Source organism: Pinus tabuliformis, chromosome J (genome assembly GCF_031772625.1).
Source record: "Pinus tabuliformis cultivar Carrire ecotype Pingquan chromosome J, CPIR1, whole genome shotgun sequence".
In the NCBI taxonomy this organism is placed as follows: Eukaryota; Viridiplantae; Streptophyta; class Pinopsida; order Pinales; family Pinaceae; genus Pinus; species Pinus tabuliformis.
Genome location: NC_142295.1, coordinates 609,036,501 through 609,048,298, shown reverse-complemented (window position 1 = coordinate 609,048,298; position 11,798 = coordinate 609,036,501). Strand labels below are relative to the sequence as shown.

General features: G+C 36.9%; 1 protein-coding gene across 8 annotated transcripts in view; it reads right to left on the bottom strand.

Annotated features, from left to right (window-relative positions):
• Positions 1 to 319: 319 nt before the first annotated feature.
• The window catches only part of LOC149228437 (Pentatricopeptide repeat (PPR) superfamily protein), a 253,815-nt gene continuing 242,336 nt past the window's right edge, over positions 320 to 11,798 (bottom strand). For 7 of the 8 annotated variants that reach the window (XM_089378204.1, XM_089378205.1, XM_089378203.1 and 4 more), the window contains 3 exons: positions 2,242 to 2,289; positions 826 to 890; positions 320 to 636 (listed from right to left, as the gene is read on the bottom strand). In XM_089378204.1, coding sequence (XP_089234330.1) covers positions 593 to 636; positions 826 to 890; positions 2,242 to 2,289 — 157 coding nt within the window. In that variant the 3' untranslated portion in view covers positions 320 to 592. The remainder of the gene's footprint in view (positions 637 to 825; positions 891 to 2,241; positions 2,290 to 11,798) is intronic. The other variant, XM_089378207.1, reaches the window with a different exon arrangement.

Genomic DNA, 11,798 nt, shown 5'->3' with positions numbered 1-11,798 from the left:
CAATGATTAGGTGTCAACAAGTTCAGTAAAATGCTTACAATGAAAGCTTATCAGCAAAAATTCAAAAGGCTGTAACATTTTAGACCGGTTTCACTTCTTTTCCTCAAAAACTTGAATAAAAAAATGGTGATGAATTCAGAATAATGAGACTGGATTTAATTAACCAGACACAAAGGAATCCCTGGAACTGTTAAATCTTGCACAAAAGCATAGATAAACTATAAAATTTCACCTGTTGATATTTAGATAGGATTAGATTCAATTGAGTGGGAAAAGTAGCTTTGAAGTGATACACTGATTATGGAAGTCAAATTAGATCTAAAGTAAAATAATTCAAGTGGCAGCTATCGCAACCATATATATAGATATATATTTAAAATCCTCCTCTTCAGTGTTGCAATTTGAACATTGAAATTTTTCTCGTGCCTCCAAGGGCCAAGACTATATACCAACAATCTGAAGGAAGCAACAAGATTGAATAATATATTCTCCAAGTTATGCGTGCAAAGTAAATTCCACATACACCCAGTAACTGAGTACTTTGCTTAGAGCAGGCTGACATCTTTATCAGATGAGTGTCAGTTCATCAATTCTAACTTATTTCCTCCGCAAATATGATGTTAAAGATAAATTGTACTGCAGAAAATAAGGAAAAACATCATGAATTTCCAAGTGGCATTCTTACAATCAATCTTGAATAATTTAAAAGCTATCCCAAATAAGAATATTCACATCTTGCATCACTTAGTTCTCCATGTACATTTCACCATCATTCAACCATGAGCTTTCAAATTGACACTTCATAAAACAACTGACAGAAGGTACCTTCATTTGTTGGAATGTTAGGTTGATCTGCCAAAACAGCTTGTAATGCAGCTACATCACCAGGCCTGGAATTCCAGCCAAGACCACAAAAGTTTATGAATATCTCCAATTGCTGAAAACACATGTGAACAAAAGCAGCTCAATATTTAGAAGAATGAATATGCCATGCCATGTTTGAACCTTGTGAGCTATCAATCATTTTTAGACTATGCAGAGTACTCTATTTCATTGCAATCTATTTCTGCTGTATTTGCATCTCTACCTAAGAACTATTGCAATGATCCCTTTTTTAAAACACACAATTTGTGCTGTGGGTCCAAGCTATAATCTATTCTATTGATAGAGGATTTAAAGTTAACAAGGTTGCTGAGTTCAGCTTGTTGTGATGACGTCGGTACTTTATGTTAATCATTGGAATTCTCTATCAAATATCAGTTAGTAGGGCAATCTGCCAAATCTTGATTAGTAGGACGGCCAATTACAAGAAACAAGCTAACTCACACCTGATAATAGATAATGCATGCCAAATCAAATGGGAAGGTGGAGTTGAAGCGGTAAGTAGACCCTTAAACCTTGGAGTGTATGTTTTTGTGCTTTTTTTGTTACATGCAGTATTGAGAGACAGATTTGGTCAAGCACAGCATCAATCCCACTCTTGGAGAATTTCAGGCCTGAGATTAATGTCCACTTCTTAAAATAGTCCTCATTGATCTTTATGTGTTTGGAAAAGTTTGGAGAGAGTTATCTCAATCTATAGAGTTCTGATTGTTGCTCATTTCCAGAACACTGTTTAGTTTCAAATTTACAGTTCTGTCATGCTAGTTGATTATATCATATTTTCTGTTAGATTACCCAGGTAAAGGCATTTCCAGTATTTGTTCTGTGGTACAGATTTATTTGCCCTTCCTACAACTATCTTATACAATTAAATATGGCAAGGCCTTCCAGTCACAATCACACTCCGCTGCCACTCTTCTCCCTCTTGCTTTATTCCTTGACTACTGAGTTTGCCTTCCTCAAAACCCTAACATGTAGGTTAGTGAAATGCTTTACGTATTTTCACTTCCTTTTTGCTTAAATCTTTCTTGATGACACCTTCCCACTATAAACTTTGAATATATCTGTACATGCTTCACATGCATGCATCAATGTGCATAGCTACATAGATGCATGTGTATTAAGGTTGTGTCAAAGAACAAATAAGAATAGATATACTAGAAACCAGAAAAACCTTCCCTGAGAACAAGAGGAGTGAAAGATTGCAAATAAGGAAGGAAGACTATTCTGGATTAGGTAAACAACGTGGGCACATGAAAGCAAAAGGTTTGGAAACTAAGTCGTCTGATTTTCAACTTACCTCAAACCATATGAAAGTGTTGAAACCTTTGGAAACGGTCATCTAAATTTCCAACTTACCTTGAATCATATGTAAGTGCTGAAACAATTGGTACTTTAAGAAGGTACCTGAAAATACATAAAACAAAATCATTGTCTCTTATGAATTTGACGAAAGGGTCAAAACATTCATTTACATCTATACATAGATTCATCTTTGTGAGTGATCAATCTTAAGAAAAAATTCCCCGACATGGGAAGAACACAACCATAGAAGGAACAAAGAGAAAAGAACAAACCATTAACTAGTTTGTAGAAATTCAACGAGTCTTAGTAAAGGACCATGGAACCCAAGGCAAGAAATTGACATCATGAAGAGCAAATTGACAATATGATGACAGTGTGAATCTTGAATAGTAGTAAGCAACAATAGAAAATATATTTGAAAACTGTTTTCTTAAAATCTTACATTTATTACCATGAGGGTTTGACCTCCCATAAAACTTCATGTCCCAATCCTACAACACCAATGGCTGTAAAATAAGGGAAGACTGAAAACAATACAATGATCTAAGAGCTGTAATTTTGAGGGAGGAAATAGAGGTTGTTAAAGCAACTTGTCCCCATGAACCAGAAAAGGAAACAGGAAATGATTTGGAACTGTCTCTTGAAAAAGGAATAGCTAGGGTCCAATAAGGGTAGGAAAATCGGGGTAGACTTGTTAGGAAGTGACAGGAATGGGAGCATATGTGAGGAAACAGGAAGACAAGGCAAAACAGATTTTCTGAAACTGGAAGGAAACTTCAATAAAAAATCTATTATCTTTCACACAAATAAATTTCAAATTCATTTACACATAAAGCGATGGAAAAGTTATAGCTTGAATTTCTGTGCATAGATGTGCATGGATAAAGTTTAACAAATCAATTCAGGCTTAGAGTTGCCTTTAATGAGAAAAACACAAAAAAATAAAAAATAAAAATTGAGTTAGAAATACTAAGAACTTTATAAATTAATTCATTCATCTTTTCACAGGTAGATGTCCCAGATTGATTTTTTATGCAGAATCCCATGCCATTTTAAGTTGTTGAGGTAGTATTTATCAGTTATTTCTGTAGACTGACAAGAACCTTCTCACCAGTTTCAAGAAATTGTCAAAAATAGCTCAGCCATTTCAGGCATCCTGGAAATGTCGTGTAAAGCATTTTGCAACAACTAGAGGACTGAAAACATTATATGTAACACTTGGAATATCTGTCAGAACTGGAACAACCATGAACTTGCCATCACCCTTAGGTGTCCTCACAGTGAAGGTAGAATCCACCTTGTTATCAACCTAATTTGAAAATCTGATTCTTTTAAACTGGAAGAGATGTTCATTTTGGGTAGCATCGGATGTGCTCTAGCCATGAAATTTGGTGGAGAGGCTAAGGCACATTATATCTCCAAAACCCAGAAATTGTTTGGAGAAATTCCACCCGGATGAAGAGATATTAAAATAATTAATATTTTTAATGGGTCCCTAAGTCTAAACTTAGGAAAATAAAAATATTAATGTGTATTAATATAAAATGGGTGAGAAAGTTCTAAGTAACGAGGATCAAGCCAGTTCTAATCTTAGCCATTGATTAGGGACTTAATCTCGGCTGTTGAATCGTCAACAGGAAAAGTATAAGAGGAGGCTTGAGGGTCAGTTGGAGACACACCAAGAGAGATCAAGAATTTGATTTTCTGGGGCTAGGTTTGTTGAGGAAATCGAGTTAGAGATCAGTTGCAGTGAGGGGCAGTTCAGCAAGGGATTTCCATCCAAGGCTGAAGAATACATAGCAGAGAGGCAGTGAAGTGTCGGGAGAGACAGCGCAGGCCCTAGAAGGGCTAACGCAGAGGCCGAAGGAGCCAACACAGAGGACGCAGAGGGCCGTAGAGGCTGACGCAGAAGCTGTAGAGACTGACACAAAGGACGCAAGGGGCCGTAGAGGCTAGCACAGAAGCCGTAGAGACTGACACAAAGGACGCAGAGGGCCGTAGAGGCTGACGCAGAAGCCATAGAGATTGACGCAGAGGACGCATAGGGCTTCAGAGGCAGCGCTGGGAGATTTTGTGAGGCAGACTAGGAACTGATCAACAGATCCTGAGTCGGAAGAGGGTGACGCAGTTCCAGAGAGGGTGACACAGCTCCAGAGAGGGTGACGCAGTTCCAGAGAGGGTGACACATCTCCAGAGAGGGTGACGCAGTTCCAAACCGGTGCTTGGAGTAACTTTCATTGTCCAGCACAAGGAACAGTCAGCGTCACTGTGGGATTGATCATCTGGTTGCTGATTTGTCAGAATATCTGTCTCTGGAGAAAGGTATTACTGCCAAGGATATTCTCTGAAAGGTGAGCCATTTCTAGCACCCTAGATGTATTCATGAATCTGCTTAATAATACAAACCCTCTATATGATGCACTGGTTTTCCCGCATTGGGTTTTTCCGGGGACGATTGTCCAAAAATAACGGTGTCCCTTGTGTGATTGTCTCAGTTTATTTCAGTGCATAATTTGTATATTTGTGAAGGTTTCATTTGTGTTTACTTCGATGTTTATGCAATTAAATAATTTGTTAATGTAAAGAACAAGTAGGAGATAGTAAACCAAAAATTGCAGTAGGGGTTTCTAAGGTGTTAGATTTAGGAAATTTCACAAAAGACTCACAACAGAAACTTGGAACTTGGAATCTAATGAATGTGTAGCATATTATAGTATACCAATTTCTGCCAAATGCAGCCATTTTAGCCATAAAGCTTGTTCGTCTGCATCATAACCCCCCAAGTACCCCTCTAAACATTTTGTTAATGGCCTTCATTTGTCCATCTGCCCAAGAATGTTAACTGGTACTCTGCAGTAAGGTGGTACCCCATGTTAAACAGTTCTATCAGAAAATTGCTAAAAATTTGAGTCTCAATCACTGACAGTCTTTGGCAAGTCGTGCAACCTATAAATATGTTGCATGAAATGAATAGCTCAGTAATTTGTTAGAAATTGTTGGTGTCATCCATGGAACAAAATGGGTGTACTTAATTGATCCACAACCACAAGGATAAAGTTATTTCCCCTGACACAAGGTATTCCTATCATGAAGTCCATGCTAAAGGATTCCCACTTTTCATTCAGAATTGGCAGCAGCTACGATACTCCTAGATTCTTCAGAGCCATTTTGTTTCTCTGACAAATCTCACATGATGCAACAAAAAACTTCACATCTGTTTTAAGCCCTGTTGACAACTCTGTGTCAACGACCCCATAGCAGTACACCCGTTTTTAGCTCATCTCTTTGCAAGTTTTATCTCCCATTCTTGTATTTAGCCATTTTATATTTCCTTGCAAGATCTCATCAAGTATTATTGCTCATATTCTAGTTTCTTATAATCCTTTGATTCATTATACTAACATCTTTCTTGCAGCATTACTTATCTAGTAACTTGAAACAACTGATATAATATATTTTGAGCAATGTTACTTGGGAGCGGGAGCAAAAGCGGGGAGCGGGAGCGAAAACGGGAGCAGGAGCAACATTTTCAAAAGCTCCCGGTTTGGGAGCGAATCCCGGAGCATTTTTTATATAATATATATATATTTTATATTTTTTATATTTTGATACATATATGTCAACAAAAACATGTAGAATAATGAATTAGATATAAAAAACATAAAAAAACATAGATTGAACCATACAACAACAATCATCTAGAAGTTATAATCTTCATCAACCACGTCCACAAGTTAGTTACATAGTAACATACAACATATTGAATCTCATGATTCATCAATCATAAAGTTTCAAGCTTTCAAAATTCAATATATAACATTTATCATCATTGATCACCAAAGTCGTACTTGTAAGCTAAGTGTAACCATTACAACAAATAATATCTAACATGAAATGAAATGAAATGAAACAACTTTCAACTTTCATGAAGCATCATATTCATAATTCATTACTAATGAGTTATAATTGCCAACTTCAAACTTAAATTGTCATATATTGTTTAAAAAAATATCATAATAAATATGAAAGAGTCAATAGTTATAAAAGTTACTAGAAACTAGAAAAGAGAAGTAAATCTATTATCTATTTCTTATGCTTGGGCCTCTTGCCACCACGAGAAATGTCTAATTTTTTAGTCTTGTTGGAAAATCAAGGTCTTTGTCATTAATATCACCCTCTAAGCATTAATATGCAGAGGTATCTTTGTCATTACCTCTGTATCTGTATAGGGATCTTTGTCATTAATATCACCCTCTAAGCATTAACATAAGATAGAACAAGCATCGCATGTCAAGTCAAGATTTTGTTTGAGTGATGCGTACATTTTTAGGAGGGTCATGATAGAGGAGTTCGACAACCAATGTCACTAACATCAAGGTACATAAAGGGATTGGTGCTCTTGATTAAATATGAGTTCCATACCGTAATACATGACAATATTCAATGGAAACATTGCAATCCCCCAATCCTGAAATCCTGAAAAACTAATAAGTTTGCTGGATTTTGAATGAAATCTAAATTTCTACTTTCTCCATATGAAATCCAATGAGGCCAGAACCACTCTCAAACATCCTGGTCATTTCATGGTAATGTTAAAAATTTAAGTAAAAGGATGAAAATGCATATTAAGGAGAATTTAACATTACCATGAATAGCATATCAATACTAGGGCCCAGACTTGATCATTAAGCTACCCCACTCAAAAATTATTTGTTTCTTTCAAAAAAAATTGCATTTCAAACATTACTACAAAAAAAAAATTGCAAAGAAGGCAAAATGCTCCCGAAATCGCTCCCGAAAAGGCAGGGAGCGAAAGAAATGGGAGCGATTTCGGGAGCGCGCTCCCGACCCGCTCCCGAGTCGCTCCCGCCCGAAGTGCGGATTGGGAGCGGGAGCCGGGGGGGGGAGCGCTCCCCCGCAACTCTGATTTTGAGCATTGTTCATTAGGCACTAGTCTATATTTGTTGATCTCATTATTGCCTCGTTGTTCTTAATTGCTTCATCTTGTTAAGTTATATTTTGCTCAATTAATAAAACACTTGTTAATTCATTATAATTCAAATTGTCTAGAAAGGTAGTGATCTTGCCCTTTGATCTCCTAGAACTTGTTGCTTCAACAAGTTTTAACTTTTCTTCCTTTCATGTATCTTTAGGGACTACCCCCATTAGCTTTAGGAGAGAACTAGAATGGAGTGAGTAGGAATCAGGGTGACAGCTCCTGCTCTGAGCGTTGCACCTTAGGTGTACACTTTGGGTGACAACAAGCCCCATCGTAAAAACTTACTCCTTATGCTGGAGTAGGTCTTAAAGAAGCCAATATGACCAGTGGCCAGCAATTGGTGAAGAGCGATAGTCATCTACAACCATTTCCTTGAATTTAGAACCAGGTAGAAGGATTGCATTATTCTTTTAAGTTTTAATAGTTCACGTCAAGGAGAAAAGAGAACTACTTAGAGGGGAACTTTGAGGGTACGGTTTTTGAGGTGATAGAATATTGCACTGCAATCTACTTGAAATGCTTGACACTAGAAGGGTTCCAACCGTTAACTAGGAAAGGTACACTGTCACCTCCATACTATCCCTTTGCATTCAGGCTAGTGCATGCTAACCATAGGAAGGAATCACTATGACATTTAAAGTCAAAACTGAACATGTACCTGCCAAACTACCTCAAATCTGCAGAGAAAGCTTGCTGTAAACTCAAAATCAGAAACGATTCTTGCGTCAAATTAGCTATGAACAAGTACAGTGCAGATTTATATATGTATATATAAAATCACCTCAATATCTGTGCAAACCTGTTCTAAAACACCTTAAATGTGAGCTTTGAAAATGTCCATCTGCATGTGTAAACTCAGGAAACAGCAATACAATTACTCTTAAACTCATGTATGAACAGTTTTTGAATTCTGTGGATAATGGAGTTGAATATAGAAGATAGTTGATTGAGCAGGAATATTTCCCAAGGTCAATCATCTCACAAATTTCATGCCAACATAATCAAACAAAAATAAAATGAGATTTAGACGGAAAAAATATTACACCTTGAATCTAAAGCTCTTGTACAAGATTTTGAGATATTGGCTTCAAATTCAAAGCACTTTAGGGGACATCAAATCACTTCCAAAGAACCTTCTCTCATCAAGATCAAAAATTGAATCACAAGAACAAAGTGACAGCAATCTCTAACTCTTAGCAAATGGTATGCTCTCTCACACTGCCCTAAAAGGACTCAAACAGTTAATGATCTGTTGGAGAATCAAAGTAATTATATTAGGGTTTGATTCTCCTTTCTTGATAATTACTTGTGAGTGTGTTGGCTTCTTTTACTTCTTTATTATCTTATCTTTCATCAAGCAATTACCATATTATGTGTCTATGAAGATCACAAAAACAAGAGACACGAGATATAGGCACATGCCAGGGCAAAACCCCCCTCGAAGAGAAAACCCAGTCAAGATAATTCTTCCTTTCAATAGTATTCTTTGAGACTCTTTACCCTAGACCAAGACCAGACTTTCCCTCCACACCAAGTCAGCGTCCCAGATCTTCGACCCCTTCCAGCAACTTCGACTAGGCAGCAGCTTCCGGCAACAGCGAAACTTAGGAGACTTCGATCTCCCAATCCAGACAATGAAACAAAGAGAGAGGCACCAAAATTTCAATTTTTCCTTTCTCCTTAGGCTTTCCCAAACTCGCATTCATTTCGGCTTCCCGACAACAAACTTCGCACACTTTCCTAGCTACAAAGGACTTTGCACTTTTTTCCCAGTTACAAGAGATTTCGAACTTGTGTGTGAGAATGATGCTCCAAATGAATTCAATGAGCTTGCTTTTATAGGCTCCATGTGAGGTCGAATAGGGTCCTTAGGCCGACTTGATCTTCTTCTAGGCCGACATGGTGTGGAGGTTACATAAATCATATTTGACTCAATACTTAACCTTTTTACATGATTCAAAAGCCCAAGAAGGGTCTCTTTAAAAGTACAATGACTCTATTGACTCAGAATAAATCCTAGAAGTCCTCAATGGGGACTTTGACCTAAAATATGGTGACCCAAGCATGAAAACCATGCTTTAATAAGTCACAATAATAATAATAATAATTATTTTCTTTATTCTTTTGACAAGTACATTACATAATGACTCAAGTACATTAATGAAGACTGAACATAGTTACATTTTCCAACACTCTCTCTTAACTAGGGAGGTATTCATAATGTACAAATACAATGGAAGATCTCAAACTATATGAAGAAATTTAGGCACCGCAATGGCATGGACTAGATTCCTGACCAGGGCAATCTATCCAAGTGGTCTCTCAACAATTTAGGCACTGCAATACCATGAACTACATTCTTGACCAGGGAAATCTATCCAATCAGTGACTCAATAGTGTAGGCATCACAATGCCATGGACTAGATTCTTGACCAGGGCAATCTATCCAAGTGGGAATAAGATGGACTCAAGCTTTCAGCCCCTCTAGGTACCATCAGTGTTACTTGCTAACCATCAACCCAGAAATCCAGGTGTGTTTCCAAAACAAAGCTCAATAACCAACACCACCTTTCCAACTTCGAGACCTATACATCAACACATATTGCCATCTAGATGTCTTCCCAGGCAATGCTTCACTCACAATGCCTCAACACCCCTTGATCCAACAGATCAAGGATAACCAATCTCTCCCAATCAAACTGATTGGTAACCAGCATGCTATCAAACTTCGAGAGATTCACTTGTACAAACACAACCCCAATCAATAATATTTTCACATGTACATATTCAAATACAAACCTCCGAGGTTTTCCAGACAACAGATGTTGCTTCTCAACTTTCTTTAGTAGGACTATCAACCAAATCTTTGATAGAAGATTTGTCAACATTATTCTTCCTACTTCATATGTAGCAACATGTTCTTCAATTAAACCCTGCTTTCCTTCTTTCAGCAGCACCTCAAAATACATTCTCCAATTTCCTTCTCCTACTCATGGCTTTCACTAAAACTTACGGTTGTTAGTCCTGGTCTAGTGCATGACACATGAAGCAGAGAATCATATTTGTCACTCCCTCTTAAACAAAGAGGATCTAATCATTCCTATACAAGGAATATTCTCAATCATCCTCTTATCCTAGGGAGATTCCTTCCATTCAAGCTCCCTCTTAACCTAGGGAGATTTCATCCAAGAGTTAGGCTTCTTCTTTTCGTCATCAGAGAATCTTTCATGGCTTCCAACCATTTCATCAGAGTTACTATCATCCTCATCATGCTTATCAACAAGCATCTTCACCAAATTGAAGATTGTGTACCTGCACAACTTAGATAGCAAGTACAACCAAATCTATAGAAGCATGATGTTAGCCATATTAAAATCACGGAAGCATTTCAACTTTATACATATCAGATACCCAAACTTAATTTACAAACAAGAGACATATACTCTTCATCATCTTGCTAGGGACTTAGTCACAAACCCTAGACTTCATAACAACTTTCATTCCATCTAGGGTTTCAATGTTACTTCCAAAGGTATGACATACCTTACTACAACATATAGCAAACCCTAGAAACAATTCAAACAAATATAAAGCATCCAACAACCTTTCAAAATTCATATGTTAGACTTCTCACTAGGGTTTCATACAAATCCTAGATTTCATAAAAAGGAATCAATCAAAACCAATCACAACTTAGTCACTAACATGACCAACTTCCACTAGGGTTATTTGCAAACCCTAGATTTCCGATCAACCATCAATCCCAACCAAAAACTCAGATTTCAACAATCTTACACAAATATCAAATTATCATATATTCATCATACATCAGAGATTTCTACTTCTACTAAGGTTTAACTCCAAAACCCTAGAATTCCATTTTCACAATCTCAACAATCATTAAATAGATTTCAAATTGTTACATACTAGACAATGTTACTACTAGGATTTAGCTGCAAAACCCTAGATTACCAAATATCATCATCCTAGAATCTCAAACAAGGACTTCCATTAAATCCTAAGACTTATGACCATCAATAACTAGGTCAACACACATATCTAGGAATTCATAACCATACATAAGCATATCATATGTTCGACAACATTAATACATCTGACCTAGACCAAGCTAGGGTTTCAATATGTCCGACAACATTAATATATATGCCTAGATTTCATCATCATGCAAATACATTCCATATCATGTGTTAGTCAAACCCAACTTCACAGAAAATATCAAATAAGAGTTAGACATTCAAACTTGATTTGACTAGGGTTTGATCAGACAAACACACACATACCAAGGAAATCATTTCTAAGACAATATAAGGGTCTTTCTCACACATTCCACCAAACCCTAATGAGCTAGGGTTTCAATGTAGAAACATAGCAAACCCAACATTACCAAAACTTCAAAGGTTCAAGATTTTAGACCTTATCATTCAACCCTAACAAGTTAGGTTTTCCTAATCATACCAAAATCCCAAACATGACATCATCAAACTTCAAATAGCATTTCACAATATCCCTAAGCAGTTTAGGGTTTCAGACATTCACATTAGCATACCCTTCGATTAGGGTTTTCTAGAACCTGTCTAGGGTTCTACAAAAT